Source organism: Bacillus rossius, chromosome 18, assembly GCF_032445375.1.
Source record: "Bacillus rossius redtenbacheri isolate Brsri chromosome 18, Brsri_v3, whole genome shotgun sequence".
Classification (NCBI taxonomy): Eukaryota; Metazoa; Arthropoda; class Insecta; order Phasmatodea; family Bacillidae; genus Bacillus; species Bacillus rossius.
In genome coordinates, this window is record NC_086345.1 from 7,988,875 (window position 1) to 8,011,544 (window position 22,670).

The 22,670-nt window shown below is 47.3% G+C and overlaps 1 protein-coding gene across 3 annotated transcripts in view; it reads left to right on the forward strand.

The window, feature by feature from the left end:
- LOC134541304 (uncharacterized) overlaps positions 1-22,670 on the forward strand; it is a 475,001-nt gene that overhangs the window by 345,740 nt on the left and 106,591 nt on the right. For all 3 annotated transcript variants that reach the window (XM_063384632.1, XM_063384633.1, XM_063384634.1), the window contains one exon: positions 22,209-22,316. In XM_063384632.1, coding sequence (XP_063240702.1) covers positions 22,209-22,316 — 108 coding nt within the window. The remainder of the gene's footprint in view (positions 1-22,208; positions 22,317-22,670) is intronic.

The following is a 22,670-nucleotide window of genomic DNA, read 5'->3' on the forward strand; positions in this document are numbered from 1 at the left end:
ACACCTAGTTTTTAAACATAAGTATCGTCTTAGGACAAGTAAATGCACAGCTATGAAATAGGAGAAAATGCCTTTCTTTGATTTGCTGCATGCCGTGTTACCACCACAACTCAATTTTACATATATACATATATATTGCGTATGTCTAATTCTGTACTGGTTTTAGTCCACAACCAATATCTGCACATTACTGAAGTATTTTATAATTACTTCGGTCGGATAGTACCTTCTTCCAAAACACCCGAGGCATGGCAGTTTCTGGAGTATGGGTACTTGTCTTCATTCATCATGTTATTGAAAACAATTGACTACAAATAAATTCTACGATGTAACCTCAAAGACGAGCCCAATTAAAGATTTTACTACACACTTTTTTTGATTTGCCACTACTTACTTCACTAACAAATAATCTTCAAAAAATGCCTAAAAATCAATTACACCTAATGAAATGTTTATTCCCCAGTCATTAGGTATGTACACGCCGCACACCTCGCTGGGCCGCACCTCTGGCGCAACTCTCGCCGCAGCACCCCTCGTGGACCTCCGTCGCCGCACTCTGCCGCCGCCGTCGCACTTCCCCTTCGCCGAGGATCCACTCGACGCTTCGCTCGCAACTTCTCTCTGGACTCTCGCCGCACCCGCGGCACTATCGCCCGGAAACTCTGCCACGGGAAACTCCCGGTACAACCGCATACTGACTCCACTGGAGGCCGGCGTCCTGGGCTTACATATCATAGGCGCCACTTATAGAATTCACGAGCGCGGCTGGGGCCAGTCGCGTCATTCCGCGCCGACCCGACGGCAGAATTCTCTCGAAACGCGCGTCAGTGGCTCGCGTAACTCTGCAGCTGTCAGGTGTCATGTTAACGTCGCTGAGATAAAGCGTCGCGCGGGGAGTGGAGGGCTAGCGGGAGGGGAAGCGGTGACCCTTGTGATCCACCAGGTGCGCGCGGCACGTCTCACGTTGCGGCGGCCACGTGATGTCAGCCAGCCCTGCACCTGCGCACCGCGGCCCTGCTTACGTTTCGTAACAATACTGAAATAACTTACAGTGAATATTGCAACTAAACAAATTTATCCGTTTAGTTTTAAACAGACTTTGACAAATTAACGAAATATACAAGCAAATGAGAACTGAAATATATGTATTAATATATTGGTAAACTAAATTAAGAAAAAAATCAGGAAACCAGGAAAAAATACATACATTTGTGGCGTATAGTGCCACAGTCTGCAGACAGGGCAGCGGGCAGCGTGTTGCTCTAGGGCGGGAGTGAGCATCAGTAAGGCGAGGGCTTGGTTAGTGTGGGCGGACGAGAACCGCCGAGTAGGGCATGTAGGGCAGGAGGTAGTGCGGTCAGGGCGTACAGTGTAACTGTGTCTGCAGACAGGGCAGCGTGTTGCTCTAGGGCGGGAGTGAGCATCAGTAAGGCGAGGGCTTGGTTAGTGTGGGCGGACGAGAACCGCCGAGTAGGGCATGTAGGGCAGGAGGTAGTGCGGTCAGGGCGTACAGTGTAACTGTGTCTGCAGACAGGGCAGCGTGTTGCTCTAGGGCGGGAGTGAGCATCATTAAGGCGAGGGCTTGGTTAGTGTGGGCGGACGAGAACCGCCGAGTAGGGCATGTAGGGCAGGAGGTAGTGCGGTCAGGGCGTACAGTGTAACTGTGTCTGCAGACAGGGCAGCGTGTTGCTCTAGGGCGGGAGTGAGCATCAGTAAGGCGAGGGCTTGGTTAGTGTGGGCGGACGAGAACCGCCGAGTAGGGCATGTAGGGCAGGAGGTAGTGCGGTCAGGGCGTACAGTGTAACTGTGTCTGCAGACAGGGCAGCGTGTTGCTCTAGGGCGGGAGTGAGCATGAGTGAGGCGAGGGCTTGGTTAGTGTGGGCGGACGAGAACCGCCGAGTAGGGCATGTAGGGCAGGAGGTAGTGCGGTCAGGGCGTACAGTGTAACTGTGTCTGCAGACAGGGCAGCGTCTTGCTCTAGGGCGGGAGTGAGCATGAGTGAGGCGAGGGCTTGGTTAGTGTGGGCGGACGAGTACCGCCGAGTAGGGCATGTAGGGCAGGAGGTAGTGCGGTCAGGGCGTACAGTGTAACTGTGTCTGCAGGCAGGGCAGCGTGTTGCTCTAGGGCGGGAGTGAGCATCAGTAAGGCGAGGGCTCGGTTAGTGTGGGCGGACGAGTACCGCCGAGTAGGGCATGTAGGGCAGGAGGTAGTGTGGTCAGGGCGTACAGTGTAACTGTGTCTGCAGACAGGGCAGCGTGTTGCTCTAGGGCGGGAGTGAGCATCAGTAAGGCGAGGGCTTGGTTAGTGTGGGCGGACGAGAACCGCCGAGTAGGGCATGTAGGGCAGGAGGTAGTGCGGTCAGGGCGTACAGTGTAACTGTGTCTGCAGACAGGGCAGCGTGTTGCTCTAGGGCGGGAGTGAGCATCAGTAAGGCGAGGGCTTGGTTAGTGTGGGCGGACGAGAACCGCCGAGTAGGGCATGTAGGGCAGGAGGTAGTGCGGTCAGGGCGTACAGTGTAACTGTGTCTGCAGACAGGGCAGCGTGTTGCTCTAGGGCGGGAGTGAGCATCATTAAGGCGAGGGCTTGGTTAGTGTGGGCGGACGAGAACCGCCGAGTAGGGCATGTAGGGCAGGAGGTAGTGCGGTCAGGGCGTACAGTGTAACTGTGTCTGCAGACAGGGCAGCGTGTTGCTCTAGGGCGGGAGTGAGCATCAGTAAGGCGAGGGCTTGGTTAGTGTGGGCGGACGAGAACCGCCGAGTAGGGCATGTAGGGCAGGAGGTAGTGCGGTCAGGGCGTACAGTGTAACTGTGTCTGCAGACAGGGCAGCGTGTTGCTCTAGGGCGGGAGTGAGCATGAGTGAGGCGAGGGCTTGGTTAGTGTGGGCGGACGAGAACCGCCGAGTAGGGCATGTAGGGCAGGAGGTAGTGCGGTCAGGGCGTACAGTGTAACTGTGTCTGCAGACAGGGCAGCGTCTTGCTCTAGGGCGGGAGTGAGCATGAGTGAGGCGAGGGCTTGGTTAGTGTGGGCGGACGAGTACCGCCGAGTAGGGCATGTAGGGCAGGAGGTAGTGCGGTCAGGGCGTACAGTGTAACTGTGTCTGCAGGCAGGGCAGCGTGTTGCTCTAGGGCGGGAGTGAGCATCAGTAAGGCGAGGGCTCGGTTAGTGTGGGCGGACGAGTACCGCCGAGTAGGGCATGTAGGGCAGGAGGTAGTGTGGTCAGGGCGTACAGTGTAACTGTGTCTGCAGACAGGGCAGCGTGTTGCTCTAGGGCGGGAGTGAGCATCAGTAAGGCGAGGGCTTGGTTAGTGTGGGCGGACGAGAACCGCCGAGTAGGGCATGTAGGGCAGGAGGTAGTGCGGTCAGGGCGTACAGTGTAACTGTGTCTGCAGACAGGGCAGCGTGTTGCTCTAGGGCGGGAGTGAGCATGAGTGAGGCGAGGGCTTGGTTAGTGTGGGCGGACGAGTACCGCCGAGTAGGGCATGTAGGGCAGGAGGTAGTGCGGTCAGGGCGTACAGTGTAACTGTGTCTGCAGACAGGGCAGCGTGTTGCTCTAGGGCGGGAGTGAGCATCAGTAAGGCGAGGGCTTGGTTAGTGTGGGCGGACGAGAACCGCCGAGTAGGGCATGTAGGGCACGAGGTAGTGCGGTCAGGGCGTACAGTGTAACTGTGTCTGCAGACAGGGCAGCGTGTTGCTCTAGGGCGGGAGTGAGCATGAGTGAGGCGAGGGCTTGGTTAGTGTGGGCGGACGAGAACCGCCGAGTAGGGCATGTAGGGCAGGAGGTAGTGCGGTCAGGGCGTACAGTGTAACTGTGTCTGCAGACAGGGCAGCGTGTTGCTCTAGGGCGGGAGTGAGCATGAGTGAGGCGAGGGCTTGGTTAGTGTGGGCGGACGAGAACCGCCGAGTAGGGCATGTAGGGCAGGAGGTAGTGCGGTCAGGGCGTACAGTGTAACTGTGTCTGCAGACAGGGCAGCGTGTTGCTCTAGGGCGGGAGTGAGCATGAGTGAGGCGAGGGCTTGGTTAGTGTGGGCGGACGAGTACCGCCGAGTAGGGCATGTAGGGCAGGAGGTAGTGCGGTCAGGGCGTACAGTGTAACTGTGTCTGCAGGCAGGGCAGCATGTTGCTCTAGGGCGGGAGTGAGCATCAGTAAGGCGAGGGCTTGGTTAGTGTGGGCGGACGAGTACCGCCGAGTAGGGCATGTAGGGCAGGAGGTAGTGCGGTCAGGGCGTACAGTGTAACTGTGTCTGCAGACAGGGCAGCGTGTTGCTCTAGGGCGGGAGTGAGCATCAGTAAGGCGAGGGCTTGGTTAGTGTGGGCGGACGAGAACCGCCGAGTAGGGCATGTAGGGCAGGAGGTAGTGCGGTCAGGGCGTACAGTGTAACTGTGTCTGCAGACAGGGCAGCGTGTTGCTCTAGGGCGGGAGTGAGCATGAGTGAGGCGAGGGCTTGGTGAGTGTGGGCGGACGAGTACCGCCGAGTAGGGCATGTAGGGCAGGAGGTAGTGCGGTCAGGGCGTACAGTGTAACTGTGTCTGCAGGCAGGGCAGCGTGTTGCTCTAGGGCGGGAGTGAGCATCAGTAAGGCGAGGGCTTGGTTAGTGTGGGCGGACGAGAACCGCCGAGTAGGGCATGTAGGGCAGGAGGTAGTGCGGTCAGGGCGTACAGTGTAACTGTGTCTGCAGACAGGGCAGCGTGTTGCTCTAGGGCGGGAGTGAGCATCAGTAAGGCGAGGGCTTGGTTAGTGTGGGCGGACGAGAACCGCCGAGTAGGGCATGTAGGGCAGGAGGTAGTGCGGTCAGGGCGTACAGTGTAACTGTGTCTGCAGACAGGGCAGCGTGTTGCTCTAGGGCGGGAGTGAGCATGAGTGAGGCGAGGGCTTGGTTAGTGTGGGCGGACGAGAACCGCCGAGTAGGGCATGTAGGGCAGGAGGTAGTGCGGTCAGGGCGTACAGTGTAACTGTGTCTGCAGACAGGGCAGCGTGTTGCTCTAGGGCGGGAGTGAGCATGAGTGAGGCGAGGGCTTGGTTAGTGTGGGCGGACGAGAACCGCCGAGTAGGGCATGTAGGGCAGGAGGTAGTGCGGTCAGGGCGTACAGTGTAACTGTGTCTGCAGACAGGGCAGCGTGTTGCTCTAGGGCGGGAGTGAGCATCAGTAAGGCGAGGGCTTGGTTAGTGTGGGCGGACGAGTACCGCCGAGTAGGGCATGTAGGGCAGGAGGTAGTGCGGTCAGGGCGTACAGTGTAACTGTGTCTGCAGGCAGGGCAGCGTGTTGCTCTAGGGCGGGAGTGAGCATCAGTAAGGCGAGGGCTTGGTTAGTGTGGGCGGACGAGAACCGCCGAGTAGGGCATGTAGGGCAGGAGGTAGTGCGGTCAGGGCGTACAGTGTAACTGTGTCTGCAGACAGGGCAGCGTGTTGCTCTAGGGCGGGAGTGAGCATCAGTAAGGCGAGGGCTTGGTTAGTGTGGGCGGACGAGAACCGCCGAGTAGGGCATGTAGGGCAGGAGGTAGTGCGGTCAGGGCGTACAGTGTAACTGTGTCTGCAGACAGGGCAGCGTGTTGCTCTAGGGCGGGAGTGAGCATGAGTGAGGCGAGGGCTTGGTTAGTGTGGGCGGACGAGAACCGCCGAGTAGGGCATGTAGGGCAGGAGGTAGTGCGGTCAGGGCGTACAGTGTAACTGTGTCTGCAGACAGGGCAGCGTGTTGCTCTAGGGCGGGAGTGAGCATGAGTGAGGCGAGGGCTTGGTTAGTGTGGGCGGACGAGAACCGCCGAGTAGGGCATGTAGGGCAGGAGGTAGTGCGGTCAGGGCGTACAGTGTAACTGTGTCTGCAGACAGGGCAGCGTGTTGCTCTAGGGCGGGAGTGAGCATCAGTAAGGCGAGGGCTTGGTTAGTGTGGGCGGACGAGTACCGCCGAGTAGGGCATGTAGGGCAGGAGGTAGTGCGGTCAGGGCGTACAGTGTAACTGTGTCTGCAGGCAGGGCAGCGTGTTGCTCTAGGGCGGGAGTGAGCATCAGTAAGGCGAGGGCTTGGTTAGTGTGGGCGGACGAGAACCGCCGAGTAGGGCATGTAGGGCAGGAGGTAGTGCGGTCAGGGCGTACAGTGTAACTGTGTCTGCAGACAGGGCAGCGTGTTGCTCTAGGGCGGGAGTGAGCATCAGTAAGGCGAGGGCTTGGTTAGTGTGGGCGGACGAGAACCGCCGAGTAGGGCATGTAGGGCAGGAGGTAGTGCGGTCAGGGCGTACAGTGTAACTGTGTCTGCAGACAGGGCAGCGTGTTGCTCTAGGGCGGGAGTGAGCATGAGTGAGGCGAGGGCTTGGTTAGTGTGGGCGGACGAGTACCGCCGAGTAGGGCATGTAGGGCAGGAGGTAGTGCGGTCAGGGCGTACAGTGTAACTGTGTCTGCAGGCAGGGCAGCGTGTTGCTCTAGGGCGGGAGTGAGCATCAGTAAGGCGAGGGCTTGGTTAGTGTGGGCGGACGAGAACCGCCGAGTAGGGCATGTAGGGCAGGAGGTAGTGCGGTCAGGGCGTACAGTGTAACTGTGTCTGCAGGCAGGGCAGCGTGTTGCTCTAGGGCGGGAGTGAGCATCAGTAAGGCGAGGGCTTGGTTAGTGTGGGCGGACGAGAACCGCCGAGTAGGGCATGTAGGGCAGGAGGTAGTGCGGTCAGGGCGTACAGTGTAACTGTGTCTGCAGACAGGGCAGCGTGTTGCTCTAGGGCGGGAGTGAGCATCAGTAAGGCGAGGGCTTGGTTAGTGTGGGCGGACGAGAACCGCCGAGTAGGGCATGTAGGGCAGGAGGTAGTGCGGTCAGGGCGTACAGTGTAACTGTGTCTGCAGACAGGGCAGCGTGTTGCTCTAGGGCGGGAGTGAGCATGAGTGAGGCGAGGGCTTGGTTAGTGTGGGCGGACGAGTACCGCCGAGTAGGGCATGTAGGGCAGGAGGTAGTGCGGTCAGGGCGTACAGTGTAACTGTGTCTGCAGGCAGGGCAGCGTGTTGCTCTAGGGCGGGAGTGAGCATCAGTAAGGCGAGGGCTTGGTTAGTGTGGGCGGACGAGAACCGCCGAGTAGGGCATGTAGGGCAGGAGGTAGTGCGGTCAGGGCGTACAGTGTAACTGTGTCTGCAGGCAGGGCAGCGTGTTGCTCTAGGGCGGGAGTGAGCATCAGTAAGGCGAGGGCTTGGTTAGTGTGGGCGGACGAGAACCGCCGAGTAGGGCATGTAGGGCAGGAGGTAGTGCGGTCAGGGCGTACAGTGTAACTGTGTCTGCAGACAGGGCAGCGTGTTGCTCTAGGGCGGGAGTGAGCATGAGTGAGGCGAGGGCTTGGTTAGTGTGGGCGGACGAGTACCGCCGAGTAGGGCATGTAGGGCAGGAGGTAGTGCGGTCAGGGCGTACAGTGTAACTGTGTCTGCAGACAGGGCAGCGTGTTGCGGGGCAGTGCTGTCATTTATAATGTTTGGTAAACTATTTCAATAAGTAGAAACATAAGCTGGAAATCAAAAGGATTATTTTAGCCATTTAAATGGTTTGAGTAATATTAATTTATTTTTCAGCCACAATGTGTGTGCCATTTTGACTTTTTTATTTGTCGTTACTTTTATTCATGGGCTTTTTTCTAAAATATTTACTTGATACCTCTCTTTCATTTTTTTTGTACTGCCACAAATATTTTCAACGAATATTCAATCAGTGTAATATAAGTGGTGTAAAAAGTTGCGCACTTCGTAATTATCATCTGGTGCGAATGTTTATATATATTACACTAAGTGAAGTTCTGTTCCAAATAATTTTGGCAAAAATCAATGGATAAGGGGATATCGAGTTAAAATTTTGGACATAGCCCTTAAAGAAGTGATGTAAAAATGTAAAATAAATAAAAAATCAATTGGTGTGTTAGACCGTACCTTAAATCAAAGGTACACGGTACCGCTGATGTAGAAGAAAGTGCTTGACAAGTTACACGGAAATGATGTTTTACAACTTGAATTATATCACTCTCTTAACCTATTTTCGGTTTCATTAGGATGGGTCTTTAATTGCACTAATTATTCGTTAATTCCTGTACATTTACACAATACATAAGTTATTTTTTTTATTTATCTCTTGTATGCTGCTGCTTAAATCCTGCGGCCATCTTTGTAGCTATGATTCGTTGACGGTAAACCAGCCAACCATAAGCCAAAATAGAAAACATATAATTGGCAAAACTCGTTAGTTTAAATTGGAAACGACCTCGATCGAAACATTGTTCATTATATTTTTAACCAGTTGCTGAGTTAAACGTAGTCCAATATGTAGTTGAATATTCTGTGTAATAGTGGTCCGAGTTATGGCAGTGTTAGGAAATCTAAGCTAACGTGTTTGATCACAAGTAACTCGTTCGCCGGTCAAGTAACGGCTTTTGGAAACTCGTCGCTCTTTCTCCCCCTGACGCCCGCGGCACAAAGCAATCTTTCCTCTTCGAGTCTCTTTCGACTCTCTTTCGACTCTCTTTCGACTCTCTTTCGCCTCTCTTTCGCCTCTCTTTCGCCTCGTCGCTCCAAGTCGTCAATCGCGTATGTCGCCAGTTCTGTCACGTCAGGCGGGAAGATGTCGCGTAATTCTGAGCATGGTGTTCCTAACCGCGCGACAAACAACCACATTCAAATAAGTATTCCCATTAAATTACTTCAAAAATACGAACACCATCTGTGTTTTGCACGTTTGTTTTACTGAGCCAGTTTAGAAAAATTTGTTTGATCCAGATTTAATATTTATTCTGTATGTGAACTTAACTTGACATGTTTCAAACTATTTATGTATACATCAATGATAAATTTATTGTCATTTAGAAGTGCGAGTGGAAAATATTTTCCGTTTTAAGATAACCACATTTTTTTTAATAATAAATATCCTTTTTTTTTCCTTTACGAACCTAGATTTGTATAATATAAGATAGGTTAATATACGTTATACAACAATTTCTTTTCTACAGAATTCTTGGTACAGTTAAATCAGCTTTTGTTCCTATCATTTGGTAGAAAGTAGCATGGGTCATACTTGATTCTCAAATTTTATGTGAGCCAGTAAGTAGTAAAGGAACGCTAGAAGGGGTTTTATATGGTGCTGTTTGTATAAAAACGTTGACATTATTTTTGTGTCTGTGAAAGTTCAACTCGTAAAAATATTTTTCCGGGTTTAAGAAACGTTTCTGGTAATTTACCGAAACATTTACCCAAAAATACTTTTCAATAAAATTTAAGCATGTCTATTGCCAATGCGCTAGTTAAAAATCAATAAATAACATTCTAAAACCAATGGTTCACGCTCATTTCAGTAACATGAAGAATGCGATGCAAAGGAATTACACTCTCTTGATTGGTTACTGCTCGTGATTGGCTGGAAACATATTTCGTTCGCACGTCCTGCTGTTGTGATTTCAGCATCATGACAATGAACATGGCGGGTTGGTTGGCGAGCTATTGTTTAGCCTGCTCGTGAAATACTGCTGTGCGCCACGGCCTTATAAATGCAACGCGTGAACTTTGTTTTTACGTAATCATACAGGATACATATTTAATCTCGGTTTATGGTACAATACATTTATATGCTTGATCGCATTTTGAATTTGTCGTTTGTACAATGAGTAGAGACCGGAAAAATTCGCGTATTAATTTCGTGATAGGCTGAAATCAAAACATGTTGAAAGCCTAATGCTTGGATACGAGGAGGGAGGCCATAGCATGGCAAGGATTGAGGAATGGTATTTGCTGACATAATAACATAATTATTTAAACGCTTGGCGTTTTATTAGGTCAAACACAAATTGATTAATGAACACGTTAACAGGAAAACCAATTAGGTTAACAATTAAATTGATAACAAACACAGCAAAATTTCAAGTGAACGAGCCATTATCAAGGCTACAAAATATAGAGAACAATTTACAAGTTACGAGTTACGCCGGCCCCGACGCTACAATGTGTACAATTCTGCTGGTTCTGCTATTGGCTCGCAGTTAAACTGGAGCTCTCTGGGCCAATGAGAGACTATCGACCAAAGAAGCGTCGAATCACAAGCTACCCAGTGGAGACGCCTCACAATTCATTACCCAATGATCACGCGTGTTTACTTGAGAAATTCAGAGGATAATGGAGGCTATCCTAGAGGTCATTGAATCCGCGAATTTTTCCGGTCCCTAACAATGAGTAATATACGAGGACCATTCTAAAAGTAAAGATGCGCCACCCTCCTCCCTCCCCACGGACCAGTCTGACGCCAAGGCGAGACGCAAGGGTCGTTCACTGTTGAGCGAGACCAGGGGCGAGGTTCGCAGTGCAATATGCCTTTTGGAATGCGGAGAAAGTCCGCCCCATGGAAATTTACAGACGTAACCTAGGTTTATGGTAATACGATGAATGAAGCTTTAGTTCGAAAATGGTGCGTCGTGTTTAAGGACGGAATATTAACGAATATTCGTGACGAACGCTGGGGCCGACCTTCAAAGAGCGTGAACCACTCTAGGGCCGCAGATGCGCATGTGCCAGACGATTGGGAATAAAAGAGGATCAAGCTAGAATTGTAGTTGCACTCGGAGGCATGATGTTTCGTTCAGATCGGGTAGCGACCAACAAGACACCATGTAGGATGCTGTGATTTGAGGCAAACATAATTGTATTTGCTTTAAACAACACACTTAAATGTTTGTACATATCAGCAGTACACGTGAATCATCCTGGTGAGACGGAACTTCTTGTATAGCATTAAGCAACCATTTCATGACAATTTCTTGTAGTCTTCTGTTCAATGTTTGCATTATTCGGCAGTGAATAAAGTATCTTGGTAGTTTTGTAAATGTTTATTGTGAAATAACGCAGGCATTACATAGATATCAGGACGAAACAGATGTAAATTTGTAACTATTAGAAACGGCTTTCGATAAAACTGAAAAAGACTTTAAACAATCCTAAACCCCGGCTTTAGACCTGATTTTCTAAAAGGTATTAAAAAAAATCCCTATCGTGTTAAAATTCACTAAACAACTGCACGCTGTAACAACTGCGTGTCTAAAATGGTTGAAATTTCGGGGTGTGTATTCCAAAGCATGAGGAAACACATACTGAAATTTTTGTTGATGCGTGCTGCCATCTTCATGTTGAGGTGGGAAACATTTCAGACAACCCTTGTATTTATACTGGGCCATTCACAGCCTCATGCACGGCGCAAATCTATAGGAATAACCCGTGTTGGGGGTTAGGCTAAAGGTTTACTCCTGTATGCATTCTGTAAGCGGAAAACTTTATGATAAAGAAAAAGGTTTCCTCAAAGGTTAGTTTGTTTCGCAAATACGACTGGTTCGACTGGCTCGGCAGCTGATGTTCGACAATGCCCCGGGACCAATCTCGGTTGTAACAAAAATTAAAACTGGCGGATTGCAAAATTAATTAGCAAGTGTTTGCCTTCGCACACAGTTTAACACCTTAACCTTCAATTCACGAAGGACCCTGGTTGCAGACCATCCAGGGATCTTCGTACATGTACGCTCACTGAGTTCACTTTTATCATGAATCCAAAAGAATATTCTTGGAATATTAACAAAACTTAACCCCCCCCCTTTGTTAAATTTACTGTAACAGCACTTTATTGTCAATGTGTTTACCTTTGTTTATAATTAAACATGCAACAAGGAAGTCCAAACACGGAGTAGTTTCTACGGAAGTTCAGTTGTTTGGAAGTACAAAGAACGCTTCATTTATTTGAGTTGAATTATTCGTTGGGTAGTCCGTAAACTGACAACTGACTGTAGTTTCCAACAGCTGACGTTCGGGCGGAGATGGACGGAGCGATGACTGGGGGGTGAGGATTGGGGTCCGAGGATTGGGGGTCCCGGAGGATTGGGGGCCCCCAGCTGACCAGGGAAGCGCAGAGCAGGAAGCCCTCACACGGCTGCAGGGCGGTAACTGCCGCCTGCCCGGTAAGGCAGTGGTTCGTGCCGCCGGCGGTAGAAAGCGCTGTTGGCGGCGGTAAAAGTGGTTTGTGTTTGCCGCCGCTTTTCCCCCCGGTCTGTCTCTGTCTGTCTCTGTGTCTCTGTCTCTGTCTCGGCGAGCGAGCGACTCCTCGTGTACTTTCCTTCCCGCGACCCGCAGGAACACTGACCTTGTCTTGAAAACAAATTGCGTGTGTCCATCTGCTCCTGGCCTTGAGTGCGCAGGACCACTCTGGTCGTAACGACCTTATTGCTGATCACTGACTCTCATCATGCTCTAGGGACGCCATACCTTTTTCTACAGCTCTCGTGCCGTAACGTAGCATTTGCCTTCGTGAGACAAAGATTACTCGAGATTTTTCAAAATAACCCTAACATTCGAGTCTATTGTCTATGGCCAGTATCGTAACAGTTGTATGCAACAGTCCCAAAACATGAATTTAATACTAACAAAAACGGTATTGTAGCAGCCAATCACTATTAACTTCAGTCATCCTTTTTAAATTTTGTATTGTGTGTTTGTGAAGGAACATCTTGAAAATTAAACTATGAAAATTGAATATCGCCTAAATACTGTTGAAGCCAAAATGGCGTATTTCGGGTTCTATCGCTTCCTCTTAAGCCCACTGGTAATCAATAATTCAGTGGAAATTCTTAAGATTGGTTTATTCTAATAATATTAAAATACATCATAACATTTTACTATAAATATTCGAAAATAAGATTAATGAAATAATAGTTTTAACAAACACTTATGTCTATAATAGCGTAAGTCGTACGATATCTAACATTCGTAACAATATTTCTAATTAATTAGGGATAGTTATCAGTTTGTATCTCGCCTGATTTTTTACTCACTATAATGTTTTTAAATTAATTACAGTTGTGTTAAAGGATGTTTATCTAATATTCAAACGACAAGGAGTACGAACACACATAATGCGTTTATAGAATTTTTTTTTAGGAGCGTGTGTAATGTAAGAGTAATTTGTAATATTTAAACATTCGACAAGTTATCATTATCGGATAATTAATTTAATATTCGTAAACGTAATACCTGTTGTAATTTTACTATGGAATTGTATCCTTTTTATAAACCACTAGTCGATGTACCCGCGCTTCGCTACGGCTGGCTGCAAGCAGAACACACTCGCACTGTATCCTTTGACATGGATACGCAGATGGAATCAACAATGCAAAATGCCGTTGCCATGGAGACGAAACAAACATCATCAATGCACGACGAAATTTTATTACAAATAATTAAATTCTGCTTCAAGGGGTGGTTTTCTCGAAATCTCTCCTAGATAGAAGTAGCTTGGCTTCTGGGTTGTAGCTGTGTCCTTGGAAAATTATTAACCGACGTTTCAATCGACATTGCAGTCGCCATCATCAGGTAACTGCTCCCTGATGATGGCGACTGCAATGTTGACCGAAACGTCGGTGAATTATTCGCCAAGGACGCGGCTACAACCCAGAAGCCAAGCTACTTCAGACAATGACCGTGAAAGCCTGCGAACTTTATTTCTCACCTAAATAGTGGCATTCCTTGTTTCGAAGGTCAAGTTTGCCGAAATTTCAATTCCACAGGATGAACGATGCGCGAACCCATAAAAGACGCAACACACAAACATAATTTTTTTATATATAAGATTTAAAACACAAACGACTTAAAACACACTAAATAATTAAACTATCGCTATTCAAAACTTTGAAACTTAAAAGTTGATATGTAGAACTATTTTTCAGTGTTTTAGCCATGCGTTGGGATGAGATTGCTGTCGACATTAATGTGAACGTATTTACCAGCTATTTCATATGTGAAGTTTTACTCTTTTGTTTGAGATGCGAGTGTGTTGAGCTATATTTGATCGTCGTTGAAAATGAACCGATCTTGTGATGTCTTCTAGGAGAAACAGCGCACAGGTGCTGAGGATAGCTGCTCAGGCAGAGATCTGCGCAAGTACTCGTTAGTCCGTCGTATCAGGCGGCTGATGAAGTGGCAACGAGCCACTCTGTTTGGCTTGAGCTTAAGGGTGTTATTGCCACGCTCCGTGGGCTTACTGCGCTTATGTGGCCTCCTTATCGCCCGTGCAAAGTGACGCAGGTTGTGGTTTAGTAACACTTACGGCGCAGCTGGGAGATTGGTATTGAAGTGTGGTGTTTTAGGTTTGGTTTACTAATCACGAAGGAAACTAAAAAAACGCGTGAGTCGCAATACGAAAAATGTTTGGTAACCACATTTAAGAATTCTCATTTATAATTAACGCAAAATGCAAAAACCGCAACACAAGATTGCTTTAATTTCAAACTGTTGTTTCAGCTTGCGTTTCCACCTTATATGTTTGAAGTGATGTGTATAAGGCTACGTTATTTATTTTTAATCGTATGTGTAACGTTTTCACTGACACAGTGAAAGCAAATCACAGGTTTGAATAAAATTGTTGAGAATTTCACACCTTTTCGTGATCATTAACTACACAAGAAGCCCGAAGAAGAACTTTCAGTTTTGCAATTTCAATTTGTGTTCGTGATGTAACGTAACTTACGTGCTTTGATGGACGATTTTTTTCCCCCCTTGCGTCCTTGCGTCCTTGCGTTTCTCGTGAAGTTTATAAACCCGGCGTTAGAAGCAAACCATTGCCATCACACGAGAAGAAATATTTACTGAGTATTTTTGCCAACTTTGTTACAATAAGAAACACTTAACTTTATAGTTTGGAATGTGGAAAACAATTGAAAGTCAGGGTTATTTACGCTACATTTGTGAAGTCACCAGATGCATGTCATCGGCTAGACGTGAGCTGTCCCCAGCCCGAGTGCTTTAATTACGTGGTTTTTAATTAAGTCTCACCTCTCGTCCCCTGCAAGGTAATATGAGACGGAAACACACATACCTAATCAGATCGGAATGATTGGAGTCTAAAATATTGAAGTACCTATCAAGAAACCGTTACAGAAATGTCGGGTGTTATTTCGGCAAAGCGCTAACAACAAGGAGTCGGCGTGTGTTGAGCAAGGGTGTGCTCGAATGCGAGGTACGTATGTTACCACTGCGTCACCTGGCACACGGGTGGATACACAGCTTTAACACAGCAACATGTCTCATCTTTTGAGAATCACTATCAAAAACTGATGTCGAAATTTATATCAAGTTCCAACCATTTTTTTTATCTGCCCTTCAAGTTCAAATTTATTTTCACAATATCTCATTAATATAATTTCAGATATACTATATTAAGATTAGGAAATTTATTTCATTTGCGAGATAAAAATACGTGAGATGCTGTCGTATGTAGGTACCTTACATATTTATATGCAGGGTGTCCTCACTAATCTGTGATCAAAATTCCTTGACTTTTCCACGACCAAAATTACGAATCACCCTTCTAAACGTTTTGGTTGATTTTATCTGTTTTGCAATTTTATTAAATAAATGAAGCAAATCCAGCCTTCACCATCACCTTAGCTGGCTTAGTTCAAAAAGAACCTTGTATACATTGTATATAGTATGTGTGACCTTGTACTAACTATAACAAAGAAAACCACGAGCTAGTCTATCAGTTACTAGCCAGTGATGTGTAAACATCTAACCTTGGTAACGATGTGATATCTTGTTGCAAATATACTTTCAACACGTGTGTCTACGTAGTTTATACACCCGGCCGTTGAAACACCACATGGCTGTTCAATGCCAAGCGTGATAAATATTTGCATTTCTCCACCCGCCACCGCTAGAATTCGCTGATTGAATCATAACCGTTGATTGTAACCAGTGGCGGATCCAGGACTTTGGTTTGGGAGGGGCTTGACCCAGCTGAGGCTAGGCTTTATATCAAGGCAAACACTGAAACAATAGTGGACCCAGATGCTTTTGGAGGGGGCTTGAGCCCCTTAGCCCCCCCTCCCTCTGGACCCGCTACTGATTGTAACCGTCAAGCGCAGATGGTAGCACGTAACAGAAGGAAATTTTTAACTATTAGAAACGGCTCCGATAAAATCGAAAAATACTCTAAAAAAAAAAAACTCTAAACCCCGGCCTTAGACCTGATTTTCAACAAGGCATTTTACTATAACATGACCCATCTTGTTAAAATTCATCTAACAATAATTTATATTATAAAGTTCCCGCACTTGTTAGATTAAAATAATTAAAAATCATATAAAAGGAAAGTTTTACTATGAAAACTTTTTACTTTTTAATACCTATGCGAATTTATGGACATTAATTTCCTAATCAACGTAACTTATTTAATTTTATGTTAAGTAGAACTAAAGAATGGGATAGGCCTGCTTAGTATGAAATAATCCATCAAAAGGACAGCTATGTAATTAATAAAAATATAGCAATAAGATAAAAAATTAATGTATTCATATCTATTTGTGTACGCACAGTTTGTATTATCTAGTAATTTGTTATTGAAAAGTAAAAAAAAAAAAGATCCAGTGACAAGGTTTGAACCACGTCGAAAATCATCCCTCGAGCTTATCATCCGCGCGCTCTACAACTGCGCTGTCAGAACTGTTGGGGTTTGGGAAGGAGACTGTGTATTATCAACATGTAGTGTCAATTTAATACTCAGACTAATTTAGTTTACCAGATACATTCCAGGGTAGTTACACTATCATAAAGTTTCATTTGGCACACCAATATATTTGGTACCTTTATCACCTGATGTTTACGAAAGTTACTATATACGGGTTTATGTTGCCGCGATCTTTTTGTCACATTTCCGTTAGTCGACGTCCGTTCCATTTTAAAGAAATTTCTTCTACTACACATCCAAGTTTTCACAGAGTGAATGCAAAGCAAACTGGAGGAGCATGAAATTTTCTCTTAAAATTATCAGCATGGGAGTCTTTTTCAGTAACCCTTTCCAAAATTTCAAGAGAATTAGTTGAGTTTCCTGGTCCAATTCCAACTCGGCTGCCTTTTCCCTGATGTCCTCGTCTCCCAGAGTGTGAACACTCGGCTCGGAAGTGTACACTTGTGACACACTAGGCCCCACGTGTGACATTCTGTTGCTCCGTCGCGGTGTAGTCAGCTCGAGCGAGGAAGCAGTTGGCGCAGGCGTCTTTCCTGCTGCGCCATTGAAGCTCCCGGGAAATAACACACCAGTTTCCTTCCAAGCGCTCAACGGAATTGATCTGCCCCTTGCCATAAGGATTGCAGTTATAAAAATAGGTTCCAGAACCTGGTACCCAATAGGATCTAGAAGATTTTCAACAATACTGAACGGGCCTGATATTGTGTATACTTGAGTAACAAACAAAAAAGTAGTTTTAGGTGGTTTGCTGTTACTGTAAAAGGACCCGAAATTGTGTTCTCTAAGGTAAAAAATAACTTTCAAACAGATACAAATGTTTTATGTGAAGGGCTTTATAGTTATGTTTAAGTTCCTCAAAGAGTTTTACCCTTCTGGTATAATTTTGGCCATAAACGATATCAACCTTCCGTGTGCGAATGCCGGAGTCAGTTGGCAGCGGTTGTTCTAATGTGGGTCGTGTACGGCTGTACTCGTCTGTCGACCATCCACGCCTTGCCCTGGCTCCCAGGCTCCGGCCTCGCAGGGTTGCTGTGGATGTAGAAAACAGGGATAAGTCAGACGATCAGGAAATACATATAGAAGTCAGAAAAAAAAACCCCACCAAATATTTGTGTTTTTTTTTCTTGTGACTGAAAAATAAACCGAAAATACCATTTCCGCCAACGTTCAGGCTCCTCAAAAAAAAATTGTTCAAACCTTTACTAATAACTAAATTTCGTTGATTTTCCTTTTCCTGAAACCCTGATCCTTTTACTGTAAACACTAAAGGGGTAAACTAATTTCCGGATGCTTACATACGAGTTCGATAGCTTACGTACGAAAGCTTTAGATGGACCCAGGGCTTTAATTTTGGAAGGTGACACATTTGAAAGCACATATGTATTCCCCCCTCCCCCCCCCCCAAATGCAACACCAAGTGGGCCACGGGATAATTTGTGTCTGGAAGGCGAGGGAGACTTGTCGAGTCAGTTGTGTAAAAGTTGTAATCGTCGTGTGAATGTTGTAAAGCCTGTAGCAGCGCCCAGGCGGGAGTTGGAACACTGTGTGTGGTGTTCTGAGCTGTACCTCTGATAACATGCGAGAAGGATCTTCATAGATGCTCGTTATCAACACACGACTTAGCTTTATTCAAAGAGAGGGTTGAGAGAGGCCAGGTGAGACCATACAGACTAATAGCTAACCAATGTGCCGGTGAAAGATTATATCCTGTAGAAATGTTATATGTGAACTTTGGACGTTATTATAAACATTAGGGTTCTCTTGTGGTGTTGTAAGTACTGTGCAAAGAATATTCAATGAATGTACTTTTTATATGTTAGGTATTTCCGAAAACAAAAAAAAAATGATTTGCTCATTTGAGGTTCTTTTATGAGTGATATTTTACTTCGACACAAACAGCATTTTAATATTGGAGAAATAAATAAGTTATTTAGTGATTTGCCTGGTTGGCTAGTTTATTCGGTTTATTTTTAACAATTTAATTATGCAAAACGTTTACACTTCGAACAAACACAGCCAATATTGAGGTCTCAGTAGATCCTCAACCTTGACGAAGCCGGCTGGAATGCAGAGCGAAACCTCGGTACTATTTACCCCTTATACTACGCTTCTAAAGCTAAGATAGTGTATTAGATCATTTCCTCGAAAGCCTGTAATAAGTTAGTTGTGGTGACACTCTTGTGATTACGAGACGTTGTGACGTGATATTAATTCCTTCAAACCGATTGTAAAAAAAAAACAAATCTTGTAGCCGTTCTTACCTGCCAAAGTTAAGGTTTGGATATGCAAACCAATAATAAATATGAACAGTTTGTGAATTAAACCTTAAGCAGTTTGTAAACTGGAAATAAGCAGTTTTACATCCCCCCCCCCCCCCCGGGTGACAGCTTGTAGCGACACTTGTCTCCAGAGGCAGGCCGCTTGTACCCGGGGGTTGTCCCAACACAATGCCACCTCGCTCGTGGCTGGTCACGTGTCTGGCAGCGCGTGTCCCGAGTGACAAGCAGCCAGTCCCTCTTCTCCCCTCCTGCTAGACACGGGCTGGCCAGTCCCCTCCGACTAGACACGGGCTGGCCAGTCCCCTCCGACTAGACACGGGCTGGCCAGTCCCCTCCGACTAGACACGGGCTGGCCAGTCCCCTCCGACTAGACACGGGCTGGCCAGTCCCCTCCGACTAGACACGGGCTGGCCAGTCCCCTCCGACTAGACACGGGCTGGCCAGTCCCCTCCGACTAGACACGGGCTGGCCAGTCCCCTCCGACTAGACACGGGCTGGCCAGTCCCCTCCGACTAGACACGGGCTGGCCAGTCCCCTCCGACTAGACACGGGCTGGCCAGTCCCCTCCGACTAGACACGGGCTGGCCAGTCCCCTCCGACTAGACACGGGCTGGCCAGTCCCCTCCGACTAGACACGGGCTGGCCAGTCCCCTCCGACTAGACACGGGCTGGCCAGTCCCCTCCGACTAGACACGGGCTGGCCAGTCCCCTCCGACTAGACACGGGCTGGCCAGTCCCCTCCGACTAGACACGGGCTGGCCAGTCCCCTCCGACTAGACACGGGCTGGCCAGTCCCCTCCGACTAGACACGGGCTGGCCAGTCCCCTCCGACTAGACACGGGCTGGCCAGTCCCCTCCGACTAGACACGGGCTGGCCAGTCCCCTCCGACTAGACACGGGCTGGCCAGTCCCCTCCGACTAGACACGGGCTGGCCAGTCCCCTCCGACTAGACACGGGCTGGCCAGTCCCCTCCGACTAGACACGGGCTGGCCAGTCCCCTCCGACTAGACACGGGCTGGCCAGTGTTCAAACATTGATGAGTAGGTCCGGAAAAAATACCAGTTATTTTCCAAGTTTTATCTATTATTTTGCAATTAGCATTTTAATTTTAACTTATGTAAAAATGTACATATTTACTTTCTAAATGTTGTAAACAATATATTAATACATAAAAATGGCTACAAATTACCCTGTAGTTCAGTTTTGTACAAAATACACAATTTTTTCTAGCCTCCCTACATTAAAACCACAAAAATAATTTAAATGTTTACGTTACTTGAAGAATGTTTAAGGGGTATCACAATTATGTTTATTACAGTTTTATTGTTAACTAATATTTACATTAATAATAAACAGTTATACTTAAAAATGACAAATCACTGACAAATAAAAATGTTTATTCTCAAGTACTGTAACCCCCTTCTCGAACCGACGAGAGCAGCTGTGACGAGTCGTGCAGTCCCGGGCCGACCCGACGCCCGAACAGTCCACAAAGGTGGCGTCAATTCATGCTGCTCCGCGCGGCGGTCCGCGGAATTCCCAAGGCCGCTCAGCGATAGATAACGGCGCCGAGGCAGGACGTTGCGCGGGGTGTGGAGGGAGAGGGGGTAGCGACGACCCTTGTAATCCGGCAAGGCGCGCGTGGCATGTCTTACGTCAGTGGAGGCATGTGACATGGCTATGCAGGGCCGCCAGCCAGCTCCGAACCCGGCATCGTGGTCTGGTCTCGTCTCTTGCGTTCGTAACAATGGTAATGTAACATTTTATAGTATTAGCCTATAAGAATTTTGCAATGGAGGATACACTATACACATGTGTATACTACAGAATAGAAAGATTGTACTGTTATAGCTTGCATTAATTCATTTAAATATATTTTGGTATTGGAAAAAAATGACAAATTCCCGGAAAAATGTAATAATTTTCCAGAAAATTTCTTGAACTGAAAATATTTCTTAAAGATCTCTGCAACTTGTGCTATAGTACGTCGAAACATTCGGGTCAAACCAACTCTAATTTAAGAATACAAACAAACTGCGGATTTGTTTGCATTAATTTTACGATCATAATTCATCGTTAAAACATAGGTTTCTGTAAAGTCGAGGATCATCCGACATACTAAATGAAAAAGCAAGCATAATGTACCTCAGGAATAAAGTGTACAGGATCACACCATCGGAATCAAGGGATACTCATGAATGAAGGAATACACGTGGATAATCTGTAAGCTGTTGGTGTTTGTTATTGAAAGAGAGGACTGTAGTATCGGGAGTTGATTGGTTATTGAAGGAGAGCATTGTAGTAGCGGGTGTTTTGTTGGTTATTGAAAGAGGACTGTTTTGTTGGTTATTGAAAGAGGACTATAGCAGCGGGTGTTGTGTTATTTAAATAAAGCATTGTTGCAGCGGGTGTTGTGTTGTTATTGAAGGAGAGGATTGTAGTAGCTGGTGTTATGTTGTGTTGTTATTGAAGGAGAGGACTGTATAAGCGGGTGTTGTGTTATTGAAGGAGAGACCTGCAGTAGCGGGTGTTGTGTTGTTATTGAAAGAGAGGACTGTAGTAGCGGGTGTTATGTTGTGTTGTGTTGTTATTGAAGGAGAGCACTGTAGTAGCGGGTGTTGTGTTGTTATTGAAGGAGAGCACTGTAGTAGCGGGTGTGTGTTGTTATTGAAGGAGAGCACTGTAGTAGCGGGTGTTGTGTTGTTATCGAAGGAGAGCACTGTAGCAGCGGGTGTTGTGTTATTGAAGGAGAGCCCTGTAGTAGCTTGTGTTGTGTCGTGTTGTGTTGTTATTGAAGGAGAGCACTGTAGTAGCGGGTGTTGTGTTGTTATTGAAGGAGAGCACTGTAGTAGCTTGTGTTGTGTCGTGTTGTGTTGTTATTGAAGGAGAGCACTGTAGTAGCGGGTGTTGTGTTGTTATCGAAGGAGAGCACTGTAGCAGCGGGTGTTTTGTTATTGAAGGAGAGCCCTGTAGTAGCTTGTGTTGTGTCGTGTTGTGTTGTTATTGAAGGAGTGCACTGTAGTAGCGGGTGTTGTGTTGTTATTGAAGGAGAGCACTGTAGTAGCGGGTGTTGTGTTGTTATCGAAGGCGAGCACTGTAGCAGCGGGTGTTGTGTTATTGAAGGAGAGGATTGTAGTAGCTGGTGTTATGTTGTGTTGTTATTGAAGGAGAGGACTGTATAAGCGGGTGTTGTGTTGTTATTGAAGGAGAGCACTAGTAGCGGGTGTTGTGTTGTTATTGAAGGAGAGCACTGTAGTAGCGGGTGTGTGTTGTTATTGAAGGAGAGCACTGTAGTTGCGGGTGTTGTGTTGTTATCGAAGGAGAGCACTGTAGCAGCGGTTGTTGTGTTATTGAAGGAGAGCCCTGTAGTAGCTTGTGTTGTGTCGTGTTGTGTTGTTATTGAAGGAGAGCACTGTAGTAGCAGGTGTGTGTTGCAGAGAAGAACGGCCTGAGCGCGACAGTGGCTGACATGAAGACTCCCCTGAGGAAGCCTGCGTCGCGGCGCGCGCCGTCCGCCGTCCACAAGCCGCCTACTCCGCTCAGGGGTGAGTAGACCCTTCAGCGAGTAGACCCTTCAGCGAGTAGACCCCTTGGCATATAAACTCCGCGGCGAGTAGACCCTTCAGCGAGTAGACCCTTCAGCGAGTAGACCCTTCAGCGAGTAGACCCTTCAGCGAGTAGATCCTTCAGCGAGTAGACCCCGCTGCGAGTAGACCCCGCAACTAACACTATAGATAACCCTAAACCACGGGTGTGTGGCCACCACGTACGTTGCAACTGAAACACAGCAGATAAGAGGGATAGACAATTTCAGGGAGGGTACTCTACTCAGACGTTGAAGATAGACCTCTCTGTACTCGGGCATGTATTTAATGGAATCTAAGAATTAATTAAAGAAT